The sequence below is a fragment of the Heloderma suspectum genome, chromosome 2 (assembly GCF_057233095.1).
Source record: "Heloderma suspectum isolate Gila_16-S chromosome 2, 16-S_ref, whole genome shotgun sequence".
NCBI lineage: Eukaryota > Metazoa > Chordata > Lepidosauria > Squamata > Helodermatidae > Heloderma > Heloderma suspectum.
In genome coordinates, this window is record NC_139459.1 from 175665048 (window position 1) to 175689092 (window position 24045).

The 24045-nt window shown below is 49.1% G+C and overlaps 3 protein-coding genes across 24 annotated transcripts in view; 2 read left to right on the top strand and 1 right to left on the bottom strand.

Annotated features, from left to right (window-relative positions):
- The window catches only part of LOC146353378 (ER membrane protein complex subunit 3-like), a 41337-nt gene extending 19637 nt beyond the window's left edge, over positions 1-21700 (top strand). For 4 of the 19 annotated variants that reach the window (XM_084836355.1, XM_084836341.1, XM_084836342.1 and 1 more), the window contains one exon: positions 12550-13079. In XM_084836355.1, the coding sequence (XP_084692481.1) occupies positions 12550-12801 (252 nt within the window). In that variant the 3' untranslated portion in view covers positions 12802-13079. Of the gene's footprint in view, positions 1-3799; positions 4563-7351; positions 9268-12549; positions 14393-20625; positions 20725-21681 lie in introns of those variants that run through there. The other 15 variants (XM_084836346.1, XM_084836359.1, XM_084836351.1 and 12 more) reach the window with 13 other exon arrangements.
- LOC146353374 (synaptonemal complex central element protein 1-like) overlaps positions 1-24045 on the top strand; it is a 615017-nt gene that overhangs the window by 96322 nt on the left and 494650 nt on the right. The gene's annotated exons all lie outside the window — the stretch shown is intronic.
- Positions 1-24045, bottom strand: part of USP11 (ubiquitin specific peptidase 11) — a 28465-nt gene that overhangs the window by 3454 nt on the left and 966 nt on the right. Inside the window, exons 2-19 of one of the 4 annotated variants that reach the window (XM_084836305.1) lie at positions 18742-18851; positions 17975-18105; positions 16985-17102; positions 16721-16866; positions 14173-14234; positions 13530-13629; positions 11386-11559; positions 11136-11294; positions 9504-9728; positions 8537-8620; positions 8320-8414; positions 7410-7616; positions 5400-5494; positions 4867-5208; positions 3038-3108; positions 2805-2917; positions 1802-1951; positions 810-925 (exon numbers count right to left, since the gene is read on the bottom strand). In XM_084836305.1, coding sequence (XP_084692431.1) covers positions 810-925; positions 1802-1951; positions 2805-2917; positions 3038-3108; positions 4867-5208; positions 5400-5494; positions 7410-7616; positions 8320-8414; positions 8537-8620; positions 9504-9728; positions 11136-11294; positions 11386-11559; positions 13530-13629; positions 14173-14234; positions 16721-16866; positions 16985-17102; positions 17975-18105; positions 18742-18851 — 2498 coding nt within the window. Of the gene's footprint in view, positions 1-809; positions 926-1209; positions 1384-1801; positions 1952-2804; positions 3109-4866; positions 5209-5399; positions 5495-7409; positions 7617-8319; positions 8415-8536; positions 8621-9503; positions 9729-11135; positions 11295-11385; positions 11560-13529; positions 13630-14172; positions 14235-16720; positions 16867-16984; positions 17103-17974; positions 18106-18741; positions 18852-19129; positions 19259-24045 lie in introns of those variants that run through there. The other 3 variants (XM_084836304.1, XM_084836307.1, XM_084836306.1) reach the window with 3 other exon arrangements.

Below are 24045 nucleotides of genomic sequence, written 5' to 3' on the forward strand. Positions count from 1 at the left end.
CCCACCCAAGGAAAGGGATGCTAGCTTACCAGGCGGCCACAACTGTGCAGCATTGTGCTTATGTCCTATTCCTTAGTAGTACATGTATTTTAAAAGTGTACAGTTGTTCCAGTCGCAAGGGAAACAGGCAAACATATTTTTATCTAATCACTCTCAGACTACCAGCACCCATGGCAACACGGGATTTACACTAGTTATCAAGGATGAGCCACATCAGAGGACTGCCTCCTCCCACATGAACCTGCCCTAACTTTGCGATCTTCATTAGAGGCCTTCCTCACAGACCACCCATCCCCTCTGAAATTAAGATGGGTGAGGAGCTGAGAAAAGGCTCTTGATCATTATGCTCTGGTTGTGGAATTGAGGCTCACCTGGCAAAACTCTCAAAATTTTGTCCAGGACTACCAACATGTCAAAACTCATTTTTCTCATGGTTTTATAGATTCTAATCATATTATTTCCTGGTTTCTATGGTTCTAATATTGAGCTTTATTGTTCTGTTTTATGTGAGTCATTCCCAGGGGATTATTGTTTTTAACTGAAGGGCATCATATAAACATGTAAGTAAATCCAACAAAATTCAATTCAGATATTTCCATAATTTCTCCAATTTGCCAAGGGTAAACTTCCAAAATTGTAAAATCTGGAGAGCAAATTCCTGATTTGCAGCAAAGATCCATGAACGAAACACACACGGTCTCCCCAAAACGTAGAGCTGCTCAAATTTTGCTTCTAACCATTCTTCCCCAGGCCTGAGGTTCCCTGCCCCACCACCTCTCCGTTCCCTTCAGCCCCAAAGTAATACATACAGTGCCCATCTCGGAGGCCACCATAGTGGTTGGACACAGCAATGAGGTCGTATTTGTACGGCGTGGAGTCAGTGTCTTTCCGTGGCTTGATGATAACGTCAGAGAAATCGAGGTCCCTACAGGATAGAGATTACAATATTCAGGAGCTTTCCCAAGCACTCAGTTTTGATTTTTTAAGGGGCAAAGAGGGGGTCCCCCAGCAGTGTTCTCTGTGCATTTGGGGGGAACCAATACGTTTGCAACAGAGCTTGCCACCCCCTCTTTGTGTATCCCCAGTTATCACACTAACATTTGGGCTTTATGCTTACTTGCCCAAAGTGCTTCATGAACATTCTCTCAGTAATCCATCCAACCTGTTAAGGTAGGCCAGTTAGTTCCTGCTCAAAGCTCAGGCCTTTAATCGGCACTAGAGTGCATTCTGCAGTCCCTTTCCAAGGGGCTTCATTATAGCAGCTATCTCTGCAAACATGGGCCAGCCTTAGCTGAGAGCCGTCATCACGGGGGTCGCCATGCCTTGAGTGATGTTATGGGAAGTGCTCTGGCCAGAGGAAAGCACTTGGCAGGGGACGCGGATCTGGTAATGAGAAGAGAGCAGGAGCTAAACAGGTCACGTGTAGAGCAGCGTTTGAGGACAATTCTGGGAAAGGCTAAACTTTGGACATCTTCCTGAGTGGAGAATGAAGCCCTCAGATCATTTTTTGGCCTCTGGAATTCTGAATGTTTAACAAGGAACATTCCCCTTGTCACAGGAATCCTGTGTAGTGGAAGGTTGCATAAGCCACCCCACATGCCATCTCCCCTTCTCCCTCCTGGGCTACAAGTGTGTATGCTTTAGTCAAGGGGTGGGCAGAAAGTAAATCTCCAGCTGTTTTGGACTGCAACTTCCAGCATTCCTGACCATTGGCCATGCTGGCAGGGACTTCTAGGATATGAAGTCTAAAATATCTGGAGATCTACCTTCTGACCACCCCTTCTTTAGTCAACTGGCTTACCGAATCGGGAATTCCACAAGGGTGTCAAGTTTCTCCCGGGAGAACTTGGTGTAGGAGAAGCGTTTGAGGTGAATAATCAGGATCTCCGGCAGGGACCATAAGTCTAGCTTCTTGGTGGCCAGCTGATGCTTTTTGCAGGTGGGGCAGTACCTGAGTGAGAGGAACTGGGCGTGAGCCTGGCATGTAAAGGAGTGCTCCTGCTCCATGAGGACTAGCAGTCAGCCCTTCTGGACCCTGAGGAGTCAGGAATGCTAAGCCAGATACCTTGGGGCAGGAAGAACGATGTTGGCGGAAAAGAAAGGAAATGGAAAGGATAGATTTGATCAGGGGCTCAGAATTCTGCAAGACATAGCAATTCTTGGAACTGAAAAACTTCTGCAGTTCAAAATAAACCACAAAACAAAACTATCAGAAGACTCTGAGGATGACCGGATGGCCTGCTTCTGTGGGTTGGCATCTTTACCCCCCAGCCAGCACAGACACACCCGAGTCCATCTGGAGCTCCTTCTGCCCAATGAAAAGCCTGGACCCTGAACTAGGTCATCAACTGCCGGTGACCAGAAGACTCTGCCGCATATACCCGTTACGCATGAAGGCATGTTGCAGCTGTACAAACCTACATACAGAGCAGGGCGAGGGGTTTGCTGTTGCGATTCTGCCCCCCCCCCCCTGCAACACACGCACGCACGCACGCGCACACATGCAGGATCATGCCACACACAACTGTCCACTTACTCCCCAGCTAGGCTACAGCCAGGGGTCCCAGCTGTAAAGCAGTTTGATTGGCACTGCCAGATTAGGAGTGAGCACGGCTGTTTGGGCACCACACAGAAGCAGTGCACCTGCCGCCATCTGCTTCCTGGTCCTGCCAGCCAAACACAGCTTTTTGTTGCAGTACTGGAAGTTCAGAGTGGTGGGCTTTTCTAGTCTCTAAGCTCTCACTCTACTTCCTGCTCTTCCAGTATACCTGTGGAAAGAGAGGCCCAGCCCTCAGAGCTCTCACCAGGGGTTCTCCTCCTCCAGCGTCTCCATGGTGGTGAACAGCTCAATGCACTCCTGTAGCCTGACCGGATTCTTCTTCATTATGTAGCCCATGCAGTCATGTTTGATGTAGCCCTGAGGAAGAGGCAGACATATGGAGGGGACGGGGGGAAGGGTCAGCTGCACCATTCTCACCCAAGGCAGAAAGGAGGGAGCAAGGTTGGGAGGTGGAAAATCCTCACACATGGTACTCACCTCAGCCTCTGTCTCGTTGTAGTACAGCTTCTTCATTTCAGAGTCCCAATCCATGGCAACGTACGGTTGGGCTGCGCAAAGGGGGAGAAACGGGGGTTAGAGATGCAGCAACAATGTGCTGCCAGAAGAGCTGTGTGGGTTTGTGCTGGTTCAGCACAGTGGGCACAGACAAATGCCAGGGAAACACGAGGTGTCTCTCTGACATGCTTTTCCCCTCAGCATATATCCCAAGGGGCTAGATGGCACTCGCCTCTCCACGTAACACAAGAGACTATGGGGCTCAATCCTTAAAGGCAGGAATAGGTAACATGTCACCCTGCCAGCCTACAAAATATTTTTAAATATCCAAAAAAAAAAAAAAAAAGTGTCCATAACAGCTCCCTAGCACCCAAAAGGCCAAATTTAGCTCACCTGCAAGCTAAATTGGCCCTTTTGGCACTCTGCAGCAGCTAAAGGGACACATTTCACTTGGAAACAAGCTAAATTTAACTACTGTAGCCCTACAGAGTGGTTTGCTGCGGAATTTCAGTGGCAAACTGGCAGTTTTGGCTCTTTTGTGGGGGTACTCTGTGGCCTGTAATGGGAGTCCAGTGGGGGGAATGGTCCCCAGTCCTCTGGAATTCGCCCACCCTTAAATGTGACAAAGTGGGCGCATTACGGAACAATTGGAACACATTTATGAAATCCCAGGACCCAGAACAAATCTAACCCTGCCGCTCTCTTTATTTTATGTATTTGTTACATTTCTATACCACCCAACAGCCAAAGCTTTCTCCAGAGAGACCCTCCACTCGCTGCAGGCCCCTATGGACGAATCCAGAGCACAGTGCGTCAGAAGGAAAGACGCAGCCAACAAGTATCACTAAGTAATGTAAGCCATGAAGCTGCAAGGGAGGAGGGCTCACCCAGCCAATAAGAGTGGAAGCGGGGGGACATTGCTTGAGGGATACAGCAATTAAGGCCCCAAATGTGAAGCAAGACAAAATAAAAATCTGTCCACCTGGTCTCTCTTCCTTAGCAAACTCCTCAGGTCACAGATCAATGGGGCAATGCTGGTAGCTTTTTCTGGGGCTTCCTGCCCACCTCCCCAGGGATCTCAGTAGGCCCACCTCTGCACCAGGCATGTAGCAAGACGCACAGGGGACGGAGTTGCTAAGGGTACAACTGAGGGGCCACCATAAGTCCATGTGATACAGCAAAAACCTAAACACAAGTAGTATTCAATTTAGTAAAATTTAATACACATTGCACTTTTTATTGCAGTTTTTTAAAACGGGAGCCCAAAATCTGTTAATCTTCCAAGCAACTTTGCATTCATTGCCAGAACACTGAGAGCCAGTGTGGTGTAATGGTGGACTGGGGAGAGCTGAGTTACCACTCACTGACTCTCAGCCTAACTTACCTCACAGAGTTGTTGTGAGGATAAAATGGAGAGGAGGGGGACTATGTAAACTGCCGTGGGTTCCTTGCAAGAGGAAAAAAAAGTGGGATATAAATGTAATAATAGAATAAACACTGAAAGGTGACAGCAGACTTACTTCTTAGGGAACACCAGGGTAGCATACTGCCTGCACATCTGAGCTGGAGACCATTAAAAAAAAAACTAATGCTGAGAAATGTAGGGAAGGCGCCTGGAATACCCCTGAATTGGGAGGGGGCACGCTTCTCCTTGCTACAGCACTGGGACCAACATTTGAGGGTATCCCACTGGCCATACCATCTTTGCAGCCCCTTAAGGGGCTCACTAAACCTTTCTCTAACCCTATGGGGGCTTTCTACAACACGACTGTGTGGACCAAAAGGCCATGCTCCACAGAGAAGGGACTCACAGTTGAAGGAGACCGTGCTGCCCTCGTCCTGGCCAGCCATCCGATCACTGGTACCATTAGAATTGACGGGCTGGAGGGTGAAAAGCAGTTTCCGACGTTTCTGTGGCAGGCAGCATTTGCGTTTGGCCTGGTTGGCTGTGGGAGGGCTGGGGCTAGAAGAGGGAGTCCGGGAGGACTGGGCTGGCCCGTGGGGAGATGGGTTGGGGCTGTGCCTCCCCTCCGCACCAGACCCGTCCTCCCCCACCGATGCATCTGAGGGGTTTTCCTCTGTCTCTGAGCTGGGCTCCTGGCTGGTGGAGCCTTCTGCCAGCGTCAATTCCTCTTCCTCCTCGTCATCCTCACCTACATGTCAGAGGAAAGAGGGCAGGCAGACATGGAAGAGAAATTCTTATTACCTCAAGAACACACATTTTGCTCTCTCACCAACCTTATTCCCAAAGGCAGCTGGCTGGCCACTCTGCGAACAGAATGCTGGACTAGATGGACCACTGGCCTGAATCGGCAAGATTCTTCTGATGTTCTTACATACTCACCTTCACTCAGCCCGTTGGGCCTCTTATTGTAGAGGTCCTCCTCCTCCTCACTCTGATCCTCCTCTTCCTCAGAGTCTGGCCGTGTCACATAGCGCCTGTGAAAGAGAGAGAGGTAACATCCTTAGCTGAAAAGTGGCAGCAGGGAAGCACCTGCCAGATCAATTTCCCCTGTGGCATCAATGCAATAAAAGGGAGAGGTATAATTCACAGGGAAAGTTCGATTCTGTGAATCTTTCTGTCATGTGGCCAGGACAGCAGGGTGATAGTAGGAGTGTCATAAGAACATAACATGAGAAGAGCCCTGCTGGATCAGACCAAGGGTCCATCTAGTCCAGCATTCTGTTCACACAGTGGCCACACAGCTGTTGATGGGAAACCCACAAGCAGGACTTGAGTGCAACAGCACCCTCCCGCCCATGTTCCCCAGCAACTGGTGTACATCGGCATACTGGCTCTGATACTGGAAGTAACCAAAGTTTAATTTGTAAAAAAAATTAAAAGAAGACTTGGGCAAGTCTTTGTTTCAGGCATGGCTCGCCACCAAGGATAGCTAGGTTCGTTTTTTAAAAGTTCTGGCACCTTGGGCTAAGTGCTTCTGAGCATGCATAGGGTTCCTCCCCTACCAGGGGAAGAAAATGTCACTAATCCTGTGTGGCAAGACTTTCTGGGGTTGGGGTAACGGGCATAGCCCTTTATCAGTCTGGTGATCACCAGGGCATGCTTTTGTATCCTGCACTTCGGCCTTGGGCTGCCAAGCACAGTGGTGATCTCGAGGCTGCTGTGGTGGTGGAGAGATAGTAGCCCGAGGGCAGAGAGTCATTTGGCCACACAAGAGGAACACTGGCTCCAGGCTGTCCAGGAGGGCCACACAACACTCACCCCACAACAAACTCACCTGCCAGCTCCAGGGCAGTCACAGCTACCTGCTCTCCTTCCTGGCCACAGGCCAAGGGTGTATAATTTGATCCTGGTGGCTACCCATTTGCCTCCCAGCTTTTGGCCTGCCTGAAATCAGGGTGTCAAACCCAAACCTGAACGCTCTCCCCCGCAAAACTCCAATTGAATTTGTATTGTCATAAACAGGAATGGGACATGGATCTTTGAACCCAAACAAATTTAACTCTTGTGGTGCAGCCAAGGCATAACCGAAGTCGTTCCGGAAGAGATCTGCCAAAAGTGTAGACCTTGAGGGATGTGAAGGGGGAACTGGATTAACCAAAAGGAAGGTAGCGGCTGTTTCAGATGCACGAGTTCAATGGGAAAGGACAGGGGAGGGAATCAATATTGGCAGAGGAGAAACCCCGCACTTTGCCTAGGAAGTGTTTCCCAACTGGGTGCCCTCCAGACTTCTTTTTTGGACTACAACTCCCAGAATTCCTGACCATTGGCCATGCTGGCTGGGGCTGATGGGAGCTGCAGTCCAAAACATCTGATGGGTACCAGGTTCGGGAAGGCTGCCGGACACACACAAAGAAAGAGCACCTTGGAGAAGTAAGAGAGATTCCCACCTCAAATCTGTACGGACAAAGGAGCCAGTCTCTTGCAGGGGTCAGGATTCAGTTTGGAAGATCCCTATGTAAATCTCTGCTCAGCCAAGAATGCTCACCTATGTGTCTTTGGCAATTCACTCAGGACTGGTTCACACATGCAATTACATAATATGAGGAATGCATAATCAAGTGGCAACCAGCATATGTAAATGGGCCACCGCAAACAAGAGCTTCCAGATCATCTCAAAGGACAAACTGCACTGGCTTTTAGTGGGAAAAAAAGGGAGGATTTAGGGCGGGGCAACTTGTGGCCTTCCAGATTGTTTTTGGCCTAAAACTCCCAGCAGCCCTAGTGAGCATAGCCAAAGGTGAGGGATGATGGGAGTTGTAGGCCAAACCATATAGCGGGCCAGAAGTTATCCTGCTTTAGGGGAATATACTAACGTGACCCTTTCTTCATAGCAAGGTAGAGGGCAGCAGTCAGGACAGGAAAGAGGTCAAAGCAAGATGAGGAACTTACGAGAGCCGATGCAGGAGGAGCTGGTAGAGGGCGTCCCAGGAGAGCTGGTCCCGCGGCACAGACACCAGGAGTGGGTGGCCAAACAGCACAACCCCATAGTAGGTGTCGCTGTAGTCCCGGCCTTGGATGCGCTCCCGAAGGTACACAGGCAGCACCACGGCATCTGCCGTGGCCGGGTCCTCCAGCATGGACACAGACACCTCGTATCTGGAGGTGGAAGGGGAGATATGTTGTGCAGGGGAAGTGGCAGCAAAGTCCATATGCCAAAAATTGTCTAAAGTATGCCACCCTACATCCAAATGTGTTCCAGATGTACAAATATAATACTACAAAAGCAGCACAAAGGACCAGACAGACAACAATAAAACTGAGAGACAACCAGCAACAGAGTACCACACGCAGAAGCAACATCAACTAAACGACCTGGCCGAATAAAAGTGTCTTGACTTGGTGCGGAAAAGATTCCTGTCAAGAGCTGGTTGAACTCCCTCGGGGAGGGGATTCCAAAGACCCAAGGCTCCCCCAGGTCCATTATCTCCAGGCTCTTCTTCTCCACTAGAAGTCGCTCTGTTCCCAGAGGACTTGTTGCTCTACCCCAGGGGTGTCGAACATCTTTCAGCTCAACAGCCAAATATAATTTCGGAAAAGCTCTCAGTAGTGGGTAGGGGCCAAAGGCAAAAAAGTATTTTAGCCTAAAGCTCTTACTATCAGTAACTAAGGAGAGATGTTCCAACCTTTTAGAACAGGGGAAAAAATGTGTGAAAACGGGGAAACTGAACGGTTGGTAGTTGGGGGGGGGAGGGGGCGTGGCCTTCTGGAGAACTGCCAGAGGGCCAGACTTGGCCCATCGGCTTGAGGTTCAACACCCCCGCTCTACCCCTCTACTACAGTCCCCTGCTCCCAGACTCACATGAAGATGTCATCCCGATCCAAGATGCAGCTGAGGGATTCTTCCATCTGGTAGATCTTGTAGAAGCGGTGGCTGAACACATCAGCCACCATCATCTGGAAGGGGTGGGGGAGAGAGAGAGAGTCAGTCCAGAGAGAAGAAACCGAAGACACTCCTACAATCCATGGGGCCAGGCCACAAGTAGGCAAGCACTCATTCCCGCTCCCCCAAAACTCACCCGCTCAGCCGGCACCTCCGTGTGCTTGGACAGGGTGCGGCAGAGATCTAGCACTTTCCCGGCTTTGGGGACAATCAATCTATGCTGTGAAAACACAAGAGGGCGGAGGATGGGGGCAGAGGTTGACATTACTAGCAGAGTCTACCTGAAACAAAGTAAAAAACCCAAGCCAAGTTTCTATGAGATGGAATCCACCTGCAGCAGAGGGGACAACCTGATATGCCTCTACCAAACCTCTTGCCCTGTACATAACTTCTGTAAACTGCCCAGAGAGCTTTGGCTATGGGGTGGTATGGAAATGTAATTAATAATATATCCCCAGCCCACAGCCAGATACTTTCGGTATCTGCCGCCACCTCTGCTGTGTGCATTTGCATTTTCTGCCTGCCCAGACAGCAGCTAAGGAGAACACAGGAAAATGCCTTACACCGAGTCAAACCACTGGTCTACCAATCTCAGTATTTCCCCCAGCTTTTGAGTCTTTTAACTTTAAAAATATCATGGTAGTGTGTTGTAAGAGCCTTACATTACTGCTGGCTTTGACTTGTTTTTTTACTCTTGTCTTACTCTGCTTTAAACGCTTTAAATTGTTTTAACAGTACGTTTTATTGTGCTATCGTATTTTATGGTTTTAATTTATGTGTTCTTTAAACCTCCCAGAGAGCTTTGGCTGTTGGGCGGTATAGAAATATAATAAATCAATAAATATTACAAGTCACACAGAGATCTACAAATAGATCTAGGCCTATCTTTTGCCCAACCCTGGTCTACACTGCCTACAGCAGCTCTCCAGGGAAGGACACATGGGTCTTTCCCCACCCTACCTGAGAACGTCAGAGATTAAACCTAGCACCTTTGGCCTGCTGAACATGTACTTTACAGCCCTTCCCTCAAGTCAGTCCCAGCTGAGATACAGCCCAGCCCTTCTGGTCAGCCAAGCACACCTTCCAGAAGGGCTGGCTGGTACCTGTTCAGGTTTCTTGCAGGGGTCCATGGACACAAAGAAAACTTCCATCACCCGCTCCTTGCTGACGGGCAAGGGAGCACTGAGGTAGCAGAAGGGGTCAAAGGTCACAGAAACCTTGCCACATTCAGGGCACACCAATGTCGATTTGAAGAGCCCGTGGAAGATGTCCACAATGATGGAGTTGTTGCGGCGTTTGTGGTTGTGCCATGCTTCATCCGCTACTTCCTGGAGGGAAAAGGAAGAGCTGAAGGGGTGGGCCTCTCTCCCTTTCTCCCCCTCTGGCAAGGCGCACACAGAATCGATACACCCACAAGCAGGCATGCGCCTGATGGAAGAATGCAATGTTTAGCATGGAAATTGGCAGATGAAACCTTAGAAACGGCACCTAGACTTCTTCAAAGTGGAAAAGCATCAACTCCCTCAAGGGCAGAGTTGTCCTCCAGTGTCCCCTCCCACTGCTCTTTGCAGTCCTGAAAGCCCAGGGGGCGACAGGTGATTCAACCCACTCTTTGCCAGCTGGAGGAAAAATGCATGCGGGGAGAGGAAAATGGGACGTGCTGCCTCCTTGGCTATCATACGGCGCTTGCAGTGGAAACTTCAAAATTCATTATTACGAACTCAACAAAAAATCCTCTGTTGTATCCAATGTTAGTTCTACTTAGAGCAGACCCACTGAAATGACTGGGACTTGTTAGTCCTAACCAACATGAAGTCCTGTTTTTTTCCAGTGGTGTTTCCCAAAGGACACAAGAATCCCTAGGAAAGGAACAACTGGTGCAACAGCACCGGGCCCCTCGGCACTAAGTAACTGGTGATCCAAAGTGCAGCCCGGTTCATTCCAGCTGCAGCGTGTTCCCTGCCAGCCACCCACCCTCCATGCCAGGGACTGCAACTCCCAACAGCCCTCGCCAGCAGAACCAACAGCAAGGGACACTGGGAGCTGCAGTCCTACCACACCTGGAGGGCCACATGTTGCCCACCCCTGCCCTACGCACCACCTCAAGGGGACTCCAAGCCCCACGAGGCTGCACCTAGCCACCCGCACCTCATCCCACAGCCTCAGCCTCATAATAGAGGCCTCAGGGAGCCCCTACTTGTCCTTCCTCTGCCCCCCTCCCACAGAGGAAAACGTGTTTTACACAGGCCTGGTTATTCAATGGAAGCCTCCCACCCGTCTTGGGACTAGGCTCCACAAATCTGAGGATGCCCCTGTGAAAAAGCTGAGGCCAACAGTAAAATCCAAAGCAAGTCCTACTTAGAGTAGACCCATCAGAAGAAATGGTGCTTGCATTAGTCATGACTAACGTAACTCCCATTCACTTTAATGGGTCTACTCTAAGCAGGACTTACATTGGATTTTGCCCCCAGTGACCAACTCTGAGCTTCTGTCTCCTGTTTGATGGCTGGGGAACCAACAGCCTGCTTCACAAGGCTGTATTGAGGATCATGGCCGTACAAGGCTAGGGGAACAAAGATGAACTATGGAAGCAACACATGGAATGAGCGCAGACATTTGGCAGGCACGGATTACAGCCCGAAGAATGCGAGTTTGGCTAGATTTACTCCAGGTCTGAAACTGCCAATAGGCCTGTCTCTGTCTCTCTCACACACACACACACACACGCTGCTCACCTCATCCGGCCGCCCTGCTGCATCCTTTAGCTCTATGTACTCCTTCTTCTTGACACGGTTGAGGTCCTCGTGCAACCCATCAAGCAGGAAGGAGAGAAGCTCCTGAGAGTCATGCTGCTGGTAGCCAAGAAACTGGGAGGCAAAATGGCCCACTTTGGTCTGCATGGAGGAGGAACACAAGATGGTGGCCTTTTGCCCCGAGGGGACAGAAAAAGAAAGGAGCAGAAATGGCAAGGGAAGCGCAGCTCACCTTGAATATGCGGGGCACGATGGAGCAGTGGTGGCCAGACCACTGCTGCTTGATGAGGTCAGCGTAGGCCTCTGCAATTTCACCCTTCATGCCCAGGGGGTTACTGAAGTTGAGCTCGTCCAGGTAGCAATTGTTGAGGAAGTACTCGGTAAGAGGGGGCACATTGCTGAGACACTGAAAGAGAGAGCGGGGCATCTTCAATAGGAGGAGCTTATGTTCCACAGCCCAGTGGTCTCAGCAATTGCAGAATGGATGTGTGTGGGTGAGCAAAAGAGCATATTTGGCATCCCGAGAACCTCAGCTTTTCTGTAAAGAAGCAAGTCTGTCGCTTTTAAGGGTGTGAAAACAGGCTTCTGAGTGTGCTGTGAAATCTCAGAAGCTGGGGGGGGGGGGCTGTAGGCGGAGCAGGACTTTCTGCGAGGAGGGTGCAGAGCTTGAGGGGTCCCCTTGACCCCCACATAACCAAACTGATTTATGCAGTTAAAGCAAGATAGAGGCAAGCTTATGAGGCAGGTTCTATAATTTATTTTTTTATAGCAGAGGGTGCTTAGCTCTGACTACAGTCTGATGGATGCCCTGGATCATGATGGGAGCCTAGTTTACACAGTTCCTTAATGCATCACCTGCTCTAATCCATCAAACCTGCCTTCGCTCACTCCTGAGATTAGAGTCAGGCGGCCTGAAGGCGCTGAGGTTGCTCAGTCCAACCCCCGCCCCGATTCTAAATCAGAATCATCCATAGCAAGCACTTTTCATGTGTTACTCGTGTGAAGGGCCATACTGTGTTGAAGGAGGAGCAGGACCACACTTTTAGCCCTGACCCTGACAGTAAACATCCACCCATGCATTGAGCATGATTGTTTGCACAGGAGCCTCAACACACCAGCGGCTGCTTCCTTTGCAACCTGAGCATCTCAATTCAGTTTATTTCATTCATTTCTTATCTCAGATGTACCCACATCCCCCTGATATAGCAGAGGGAGAGAGACGGGGCAGCAGGAGCCACTCCATTGGCTCGGTTGAGAAGCCAGCTGCAATATTTTCTCCTCCCCATTTCTATTCAAGTGGGTCATTACAAGAACAGCTATGCAATGAGAAGATTTGCTGCCTGAACTTGACTTCTTCCCTCCCCAACCCTTTTTTCTTGCATGTTGTGTCTTTTAGATCATTAGCCTGTGGACAGGGGCCACCTGGCTAATTCATCTCTGGTGGCTTTGGGGTACCTATGAGTGTGGCAGCAGATTACAACCCATGAAGCAAAATCCTCCGGGAAGATCTGGCTCTTGTTCATTGCAAAGACGCTTGCACAGGAGATATTCACAGTGGACTGTGTCCCATGTTATTTTATTCAACTTACTATTCCCATGTTTTGTTTTTGCCCCAAGGCCTTCAAAGCAGCTCACAAAATCATTTTAAAACACAATTCAAATATTAATCAGTTGTGGAGGCAAGTGGGAAGAGTTCCATTTGTTTTTTCTGCCTAAGGCATCCAAATGTCTTAGAATGTCTCTATCTGGCTCCCTTTCAATGGAAAAAGCAAACAAGGTTTGGCAGTCTTACTCTGATCTACCTTTGCTCACTTTCGGCAGTTAATGGCCAGGGAAGAAAAACAAAGCAAGACAGGCAAGTGGGAGGAAGAGGAATCATATTTTTGATGGACTGTGTCAGTAAGAATAAAGATTTAAAGCGACAGCAAACCCTAGCTCATCATGTCAATCCAAAATCTAACTAGTCTCTAGAAGCCAAAGATCTTTCCAAATAGCCTACCCACCCTCACCCCACCAACTGGAGAGCAGTTCTAAATCAGGGGTGTGCAGAAAGTAGATCTCCAGATGTTCTGGACTTCAACTCCCAGCATTCCTGACGATTGGCCATGCTGGCAGGGGCTTCTGGGATATGAAGTCTGAAAAACCTAGAGATCTACTTTCTCCTAACACCTGAGCTAAGTCATTCCAGTGGGCAGCACCAAGATCTGATTATTTACTGCCCACTTGTGGGCAGACACATAACTGCAACAGCAGCACCTCATGCTGGCAGGACTAGAGTAAAACCCGCGTCCTGCTTAGTGTTCCACTCGTCACAGCAGCAGAGGTTTGGCATCCATCCCACCGTCAGCCCTGCCCGCTACAGCCCACCTTTCATACCTGCAAAGCAGAGTTCATGAAGCAGGTGTTGCCCAGGTTGGTAAGGCCACAAACCCCGGGCTGGCCGTGGTACAGCTCCTCGTCATCAATGGAGTTCTTCCTGACGGAGGTGGGGAAAGGAAGGTGGTAAGAAACAGGAGCCAAAAGGTCGAGGCCTGGCTACTGATTTATTTTGTGTTTTACAAGATGTAGACGCTCTGTATTCAACAGGAGTTCCCAAGTGGCGTACAGGAAAGGACAGGACAGGATCAAAATACAGAATGAAACTATTTAAAATCCGATTAGATAAATAAAACCATGGCTGGTCAAACTGCCACAATCTGTTGAGGCAGGGAACAACTGGAAGACAACCCCGACCTTCCATTATTCCCAGCCTTCCGCAACCTGCCCCCTCCAGATGTGTTAGACTACAGCTCCCAGCATCCCAGCCAGCCAAACTGGCTGGGGATGCTGGGGGTTGTAGTCCAGCACATTTGGAGGGGCCCAGGTTGGGGAAGGCTGGTTTAGGCTCACTCCACACCCAAACTACGGCTGTCTCTCAGGAAGAGAGGCCGATTCTGAAACTCAGAAGAAGACTCAGCCACAACACAGGGCCCGCGTACATCCCTTTGGCACTATGCGAATGCCAGAGCTAGATACTCACATGATATGTGGTCTAGAGCTGGGCCAAGTGCCATCTTTACTCCGGGTCTCCATTATCACCATCTAGCAGGTGCAGGTGCAAGCAGGGGGAGGGCAAGAGGAACAAAATAAAAATAATAGGGGGGGGGGAAACAGGGCTGAATTAACTAGAGTGTAGCTGGGCAACTGCCAGGTGCTGCCATTCTTTCAGCCAAAGATACTGAGAAATAAAGAAATCAACCAAACCAGAAGGCCAAATGGTGATAATTCCCACCACCAAGCACTTATATACACTTTGAAGCTGTTTAATTAACTCTAACACACTTTAAACAAAACCAGTAAAACTGCATTGATGTGCTTCTGCAGGGGTCTATTTGAAGGCAACCCATCTTTTTCTCTTTCTTTTTAAAAATAGTCTCTGCCTCCTTACCCTGATCTCCAACCGTCACGCCTCTGATTATTGGCAGCAGAAGCAGCAACAAAAGGGCTGCTTGTTGCTGCTTTTAAGTCACACATGCACGCTAGACTCTTTTCCATCAATTATTTGCATCCATTGTGTGGGAGAGAGGCGGCGGCAGTCCAGGGAGGAGGAGCGTGTCCCTCTCAGGGTGATGCAGAGACCTGGGCAAAGAGGCCAGCACTGGCATACCAGAGAAGGAAGAGTCATCGCCTGTGCCCAAGAGACTCCCCCTCCCCACCTCCCGACATACTTCCCTGCACTTGTGTGGTTCTCTCCCCATCTCTATGCTGTCCCATTCCTATTCCAGTCCTCTTCCCATCTTGTTTTTCTTCCTGTCATTTTACTAGTTTGACTCGATTAGGGGATTTCTGTACAAAACGATTCTGCACAAAGGTTGGGCCATTATTTTCCCTGAAGACAACACTGTTGTATTTTAATTTTTTTTTAAACCCAACCATCACAACATTTCATTTGTTTTTATTTATTTATTGCATATCTATGCTGGCCATTAGCCAAAGCTCTCTGCATGATGGATCAAATAGTAAGCGTTCAATGCATCATGTAAGACGTAGCTGTTTCCAACAGAAGCACTTGCTGATCACAGCCATCTTTTAGGGAATGTACACTTTTAGGTTACTGACTCAGCAAGTGGCGCAAAAGCTGCTGCGCCCTCGAACTGTCATGACCCAAGTCCAGCGGTGACATGGACTCTGAGGCTGAAAATCCAGTGGTGCCAACAGAGGAAACTCCAGGTTTGAGCACCACTGCACAGCTGCCAGAAACCCTCGAGCCTGAGCCCCAGACCAGGCATGAACTCCTGGAGAGGAGGAGGAGTGCTAGGCCACAATCCAGAGGCCTGTCCCTTTAAGGCTTCCATTCTAAAGGAAAGGGTGGAGTCTGGAAGTGTCATAAGAGGCTTCAGTCTGACCTCAGACTTTGTGGGAGCAAGGTGCTTGCTAGAAGCTCTCCTGGGTGCTGCACCTTCCAGCCTTGACTCCTTGCTGCCTGGTATTGATCCCTGAGGGCTTCTGCTCAGTCCAGAACAGGACATGAACACAGGTTCATTGTGGCAAAACAGACCCTTGTGCAATTGCCAGGTGTTGGCTGTGTCCATGGGGTTTTTTTTACCCAGTTGAGATGGTACGTAACAAACTATGTTCTGTCATAAAAGAAAGTGTCTGTGAGGGAATTTATGAGGTTAGGAAAGAGGAAGCACATAAGCCTGGAAGACATACTTTCCAGGAAGCCCTTTCCCCTAATTCCAGCTGAGCAGGGGAAAGGCTGCAGTTATTCAGCAAGGAGGGAAAGACACTCAGCACATGTTTGGAGGAACCCTCGAGCACCATGACAAGTAGTTCGAAGCTAATTCTGGCATTCAAAGGTGAGTTTCAGGACCGAGACTTGGATCAAAGTAAATCTTCCATAAACTTGTACAACACTGCACTGACCCTGATCTCTATTCTTGCTGCCACACACTGTTCCTGGCTAAGACCCACTAAGTATTTTGAGAATGCTCAATACCAGGTTCAGAATGGAGCAGGCCCACGGTGCAAAGAAGAGGTGCAAAGATGTGCCTTCTGGCAAGTCCAGCTGGCCCCAGCCTGGCTATTCAGCTTGGAGGACTCCAAGCCCAGGCATTTTAGTCTTTTAGTTCTGTTGTTTCGAATCTGTTATTGTCATTTAAATCTCTGCGTTGCTACTAGGTTTCATTCTGGTTTTACTTCTACGCTGCAGTTTTAAACGTTTTAAATTTTGTGTTGCGTTTTATGCCGTATGTCATGGTTTTAATTGTTGTGAACCGCACAGACAGCCTCAGTTATTGAATGGTATAGAAATGTAATTAATTAACTGAACGGGCAGCAGCTCTCCAAAGTCTCTTTCAGCCTCACGAACTCGTATTGTTCAAATCTGCCTTCCGCAGCCTGGTGCCCTACAACGCCCACTGCCTTGGCTAGGCAGGAAAGGCTGTGCTGGCTGGGGGGGAATGGCTGTTCTGGCCCAGCCCCCTTGGAGGGCATCGAGAAGGCTGCTTGAAAAGGGAGAGGCCAGCACTTGAGCCCGGGGCCTTCCGCACACAGAGCGGCACAGCCCCTGGCTACAGCAGCGTTACCTGCCCTGAACTGAGGCAGGCATCCAGCACAGTCGTCTGCAAGTTCCGTAGCCTCTCGCAGGAGCCGTCAGCATTTTTCACCCAGAGCCTGGTCTCGTCTCCCGCTGGAATGGAAAAGTGGTGCCGGGCTTCCTTCAGCACTGCGTCTATGGGGCGGGGGGTGGGACACGCACAAAGGAGAAATGATTCCTCGGTGGGAACGGCAGCTGCTCCAGGGGATCCTGGGCTCGATCCCCTCCTCCCCTCAAACGCTGGGCTTCTTACCGATCAAGTCCACGCGGCTAAACTGGGCCAGGACAGGGCTGTCCATGTCATTGTGCTGGCAGAGGTACAGTTCCACCAGGTAAACCTCCACCTTCTGCATGCTTGGAAGCGCCACGACCTGAGAATTGGGAAAAGCCAAAAGAGAGGCCGTTCCAATAAGGGGCAACGTCCAATCAGAAGGAGAAGTGGGGGAACTCAGCAGGGCAGCAAGGCATCCCTTCTGTAGCAACATCCAGATGGGCTTCCCCAACCTGGTGCCCTCCAGATGTGTTGGACTGCAACTCCCGGTGTTTCCAGCCAGCATGCTGGGGTGATGGGAGTTGTAGTCCAAACACAACCGGAGGGCACCCAGTTGGAGAAGACTGTGCCACTGTGACTGAACAGTGGAAACTGGCTATTTTTATACGCAGTATTTCACACATGTATTGTGCACGTAAGGTTTGACTGGGGGCGGGGGGGGGGGGAGGAAGACAGAGAAGAGTGTCTTTCTCTTCTTCACCCGCCCCCACTCCCCAGCCTCCTTTCAGTCCTAAGAACATAAGAAGAGCCCTGCTGGATCAGACCAAGGGCCCATCTAGTCCAGCAGTCTGTTCACACAGTGGCCAACCAGCTGCCCATGGGAAACCCACAAGCAGGACATGACAGCAACAGCACCCACCCGCCCATGTTCCCCAGCAACTGGTGCACACAGGCATACTGCCCCTGATACTGGATGGAGCATACAGCCATCAGGGCTAGCAGCCACTGATAGCCTTCTCCTCCAGAAATTAGTCCAGTCTCCTTTCAAACTGTTGGCCATCACTACATCTTGTGGAAGTGAAATCCTCTCTCTCTGTGCTGCCAGGTCTGCCCATCACACTGCAACAGCTTGGATGAAGGGATGTGGAAGAGCCCACCTCTCATCCCCCCCCTTCCCTTCACTGCAGTGAGCTCTACTGCAACACCAAAGCTCCAAGGAGACCCTGCGCCTTGAAGCAGCAAGCGCCGCACCTTGCGTTCAATGGCTGGCTGGCCATGCTCAATGCCATACCAGCTCACCAGCTTGTCCCACACCTCCTCCGGCACCAGAACATATTCCTCGTCCTCCACCAGCCGATCCTTTAACCGGTACGACTCCAAATCTGGAGGGAGGGAGGGAGGGAGGGAGGGAGGGAGGAAGGTAGAGAGCTTGAAATTAAAGACCCCACCCCACCCCACCCCTCTGTCTTCCCCACACTGGTGCCCTTGGGATGTTTTCAACTACAACTCCCAGCATTTCTGACCATTGGCCCTGCTGGCTGGGGCCGAGGGGAGTTGTGGTCCAAAATATCCAGAGGGCACCGGGCTGGGGAAGGCTGCTCTACAGCAAGGGCTCCATGACCAGTTTCAGCAAGAGGAGAAAGGAGCCAAAGTTCTTAGTGGCGGCAGATGCTTTGTCACCAGAATGCCCTGCTGCAAGAAAGGAAAGCTGTTTCCCAACCTCCGACATACATCCACTTTCATGAGAGAGCAATGGAATCAAGGTCGTTGTCCGAGTGGTGGACTAGGAGCAGAGAGACCCAGGTTCACAGGTAACCTTGGATCCATCACTACCTCGCCACCCGATGTGCCTCACAGAGTTGTCGGCTCAAATGTACAGCACCCTCGGCCGCTTGGAGGAAGGGTGGGATTTTAAAAAATGAAATAAGTCAGTTCTCATAGACTAACCAGCCTTGGAACTTATCAGAAAGTCAGAGAAGAAATCTCAAAGAAAACCAACAGGGCAAAGGAAGCTGTACCTTCAAAGAGTTCAGCATTGTTGATCCGTCCAGGGAAAGAGCTGGAGTTCTGGTCTCCGGATTCTACATAGGCCTTCCACTGCTTGTACCAGTGATTCTCCAGCAGATACCTGGGCAAGGGAGCAGAGAGATCAAATCCAGCACCAGCATTGCCTTGTAGGGTGCAAATAGGGGGAGCAGGCAATTCTTCTCCCCCTCCATCCCCCACCCTGAATGGGATCAGAAACAGTGCCTCCTCCACCAGGAAAGTCAAGGCCTCAATCCAAGGCACTGGCTTACTGCATGCACCTGACTGTGCTCAGGAATGGTTGAATTCTGCTGCCAACATATATATCCAGACGCCTAAGAATCCCAGCTATTTTGGTTTGACCAGCATGTTTCTAGTCACCGTGACTGGAGAGAGTAGCTTGCAAAAGGTGAAGGCTGCATCAGCTAAAGGCTCAGACAAGAGGGAGACAAGCAAGTGCAGTCTCGGGGCATTTTTGTGAACCGTCCAGAGAGCTTCAGCTACAGGGGGGTACAGAAAAATAATAAATGAAATGAAGGGGCTTCTGACAGCCAGAGCAAGAGACCTTTCTCACTCTCTGTCTTCCCTGTCACAGACCTGGTATCAGTTCACCAGTGCCTCCTAATATCCAAAGATATCCAAAGATGCATGTCCTTCTGCCCGCAAATTATGCCAGTTAGAATAGGCAATGCAGTTAACCACCATGGCTGAAGACAGAGATGCAGCTATATTTATTGATACAAATTCATAACAATATTTCTAGAAGGCGTCAAGAAAAAGTCCTACAACTTCCAGCGTTCCCCAGCCAGCTAGAAGTTCTATGACTTCTTTCTGTTTAATGCACAGGATTGCACCCTAATCACCTTAACCACCAAACGGCTTCTTAAATTTTAAATATATTACCAACACATCAATCAATGTGCCTTTTGGAGACACCAAAGGTAGCACCAGATAACTTGTATTAAATTATACATTGCTGCTCATTATAAGAAGGAAAGACTCTCAACTCCCAGCCCCACAGATTAAAATTGCCCCAACCAATTGCTCCTCCTTCAGATCTCAACTATTAGCCATGAACTCCCCGCAGGGCAAGCCTCTGTCCTTCAGCCTCAGACTGCCCACCGCCCACAATCTGCAACTATTAGATAAAAACAGCCATTCCTTACTTACAGGGTCATCATATGTATCACTCAGTTAATATATATGAAGCACTGAATAACCGTCCTCCAATTACATGGATTAAATCTCCCAGCCTTAATTAGTTGCATAATGTATTCCAACATATAGCTTGCAGATATGGATTGTCTCCGAAAGTCAGTTTTAATTTTCTGCTTGGCAGTAAACCAAGACCCTTGCTCATAATCCTTTTCCTTCCTTGCCACTGGCTACCCCCCCCCCCCCCCGGGAAAAAACAAGAACACCTCCATTCCACCCTCAAGTTGGTTCACTCTTTCGCCATTGCCCCTTTCGCCATGATCAGCTCAGACCACGAAATATGTGGCCCTTTGGCAAAACAGTTTCCCTTTGTATTGCCCTGGGCCACTGTAGTAACAACCTCCGAGGCCTGTGAAAGGGAACAGGCAGTCCCTGCGCAGGCTGCCGTCACCTTGAAACCGGCCATGCCAAAGGTCAAAGGGCAATCTGGCAGCAATAGGGCCTCCGTCTGATCCTTCCATCTCATCTCTGGGAGTCTGACAAACTGTTCCTAGCATTAAAACCTTAACGACTGATAAATATATCATTGGGTAAACCAGGCTTGCAAACATCCGCTTGCCTGCAGTAAGTATGATAGTCTTCAAGTGACTAAAAATTTCTTTTTTAGTCTTTTTTTGAGTTAGACTGGATGAGAGCAGGTTCTTTTTCCTCCCTCCTTTCAGGCTGTTGATGTGCCACAAATGACTTACACCGGGAACCCATAGGAAGATGGGCTAGAAACTTGTGAATTCATCTGCAAGGCTACCATAAGCTTTCACCCACCTGGCCACCTCACTTTTCAGATGCATTGCAGTCTGGACCACAAAAGGATGCAAGGCAACAAAGTTCTTCGTTATCAGGTGCGGCAGGACTCTTGTTTTTCTACACCTAACACAGCGACCACTCTGGAGTTGGTCACTATTGACCCCTCAGTCCCAAGCACAAGTGACATAGAAGAAGCGATGCCCCACATTTCACGGGGCAGGCTTTTGTTGAAGCACACAAGCTCCCAAGATACACCGGGGTTTCTCAGCGTTTCCTGAGGTTGGGAAGTAGATTTGATTTTATGGTGCAGGGACACAGAGGCCATACCACGCAATATACTACTAGACAGCATTGCAACTTTCCATTCCGTTCATGCAGGAATTGTTCTTGTAGCAGCTGCAAGGTTTGAATATCAGCATCACCCCTCAAAATCTTCTGGGACATTAACATATATAGATCATCTCTTCACTGCTGTGGGTGAGAATCTGCAGTGAAAAGTCAAGCCAAGTGGGGTAGATGAGTTCACAGGAGTGCTCCCCTTTTCCTTCAGCTCTTACCTCCTTGCCTAGCTTCAGTGCCACACTCTCTTCCACTGAACTCAGCACTGGACAGCTACTCCATCCAGGAAAGCTTTGTCAAAAACTCAGCAGCTCCTTCCTCAAGCCACCACTTGGCAAAGTCCCACTCGGGGTCTCATTTTTCAGCAGTAGAAAATCAGTCCCAGGGTCTTACCTCTTAGGTTTTGTGACATGCCCCAGAAAAGCCCTGCCCCACACTTTGAGAACCTGGGAGCTACACAACCCAATAAAGAGTTTGCATAATTCAAATACCTGAAGTCTCTTACCCAGAGGAAAGAGGTACAATGTAACAGTATGCATCCTTTTGAGTTAGACAAAACTTCAGTCCAATGAAGGGCTCAGCCTAACTAAAAAGCCTGCTATGTCTTATATAGCGTCTCCTTTCATTGTCCACAGTTCCAGGCCCACCCTGCTTACCACTACTGTATCCCAGGACTGATCAAGGCACATGACTCAGACAGGCAGAAACAATGCTGACAAAAAGCAGCAAGGAGAAACCCATGCATGGAGCAACCCTCCGGACTTCCCATCACAACAGCAGGCCAATCTACATGCTTGGGATGCAGAGACCAGCACAGCCAGCTCAGATCCGTTCAGCACCCTGTCCTGGGGGAAAGTCTGCACTAGGCTCCAAGGGAATTACATCCTGATAATCCCTCTCATTTCCCACTGCCCAAGACTGGCTCCAGCTACGAAAGCATGGATGAAGCAGGAGAAGGAAATAAAACAAAACTAGGTATCAAACAGGATCTGTGCAAGCAATAACTTCAATAGCAGCTGTTCTGCCTCAGTACATAATATGAGATGGTAAAAGAGGGGAGAAACAGCAGATGAGCCCTTGTAGAGTGGAGGGCACAAGAGTCAGGTCAGTATGGTGGAAAGTTTTAAAAGCTCAAGACTAGAAACTTGAAGCTAATGTGGACTGTGGTCCATTATTTGTCACTTCTATAGGACTATTCAGTGTATAGCACGCATGGCATCTCATTTAGCCTGCAATCCTAGGCACATTTACTTGGAAGCAAGCTCCATTGAACTCAATGGGACGGATTTCCAAGTAAAGATGAATAGGATCAGACAGCATACTACGCTACAACCTTGTGAGGTAGTTTGCCTCTCTGCTCTGTGACAACACAGTGGAGTTGGTTTCTTTGATGCACCACAGCTGGCTGCTGTTCCCCAGTTGTCTTACCCCAGACAAGTTTGAATGTGAAACTTCAGAGGGACTATGGTGCGGGAAGCAAAATGTCTCTAAATCCTGCACCTAAGGGCATAAGGAAAGCTGAAATAGCTGACACAAGGAGTCTGGGTTGCCCCACAAAACAGGAAGTTTGTCAGCTAATCAGAAGTGAAACTGAAACTCATTGCTTGCAGGATAACGCCACACAAGGACAGACACAAGTAATCCAATGCCAATGCAAGACAGCAATGCTCACAACATGCAGCTTTAACTCTGAGGTGGGACAGCTAAGAAACTGAAACTTGGATGGCCAGCCTAGCCCAGAGACAATTAGAAGTCACTGCTGTGGTTACATGTCATGGAACAAGCTTATAGCACGCCTATGAATGACTCATCTCCAAAGCTAAGGTTGCTGTTCAAAAGAGAATAATGGTTCCTGGGCCTTTCCAGAGGGGAAAAAATTATCTCCAACACTTATCTCAATGCCAGGCAAAGTTGCAGCTACTGAAATTCCGCCTGTCATGAAACTGTAAAAGGCACAGGAATCCTGACACCACCACTCCCATGGGAGGCGGGGGGGGGGGAGTGATCAAAGGCACCTCAGCCCTGCTATACCAGAGAAAACTGGCCACCATTAAAGAGGTAACTGTTTAATTTTCAATCTAGTTTCTGTTGAGAGGTACGCGAATGGTACAACAAGGTACACACATTTTTGACAGTCTTCAGGAAGGGGAAATCCATTTTAAAAGCAGCAACCACACAGTGGCAATGGGTGCCACTCAGGAAATGCCCAGATGTTGTTGGAGTGTCTACATCAGGGTATTAAATACACAGAAGGGAGAAAAAGAAAAGGAGGAACAGAAGAAAAGAACAGCAATAACGGGACTCATGAATAAACCCTTATGCTCCAAGTTGATTCAGAATAATTATCTCTTTCCAGACCCAGGTTCACAATAGCTAAGGTGCATTAGAATTCTCATGTTAAGAGTGAACATGTATTGAGCATGTACAAGACCCACCTTTAAGCAAGCCAACAAGGAATATAAAATGGGTATTAGAAATGTGCTAAAGGAGAATGAGTCCAAACAATGTGAGCTCAAGCATATCCTTCTACTAGAGATGTAAAACAGAAAAACACAGACTAGGAAAGGAACAACATCAAAGGATGCAATCCTATGCATCTTTAGACAGAAAACAGTCCTACAACTCCCAGCATTCCCCAGCCTGGCTGGGTTCCCTGGCTGGGATTGCACCCCAATGGAAACAACTCAAACCCAAAATAAAACCCACCAAGCTCAACAGCGATTTCACCCTAGTAAGTACACAGGATTGCTGCTAGACAGCCCAGTCTTATCCTTACTGGGGAGTAAGTCCCACTGAGTCCAACAGGGGGGACTCTCCAGCAAATCAGATTATAAATTGCCCAGAGCAAGGACGTACCTTTTTACTTATGCTACTCTATTAAAGCGCCATGTATAGTGAAGGCCACATAGGGCTGCTTCACACTGAGCTTTTATCCTACGATTGAGATTGCTCCTTCACGGAAGTTTGTCGGCTCTTTACATGACGCCGTGACCCTCCTG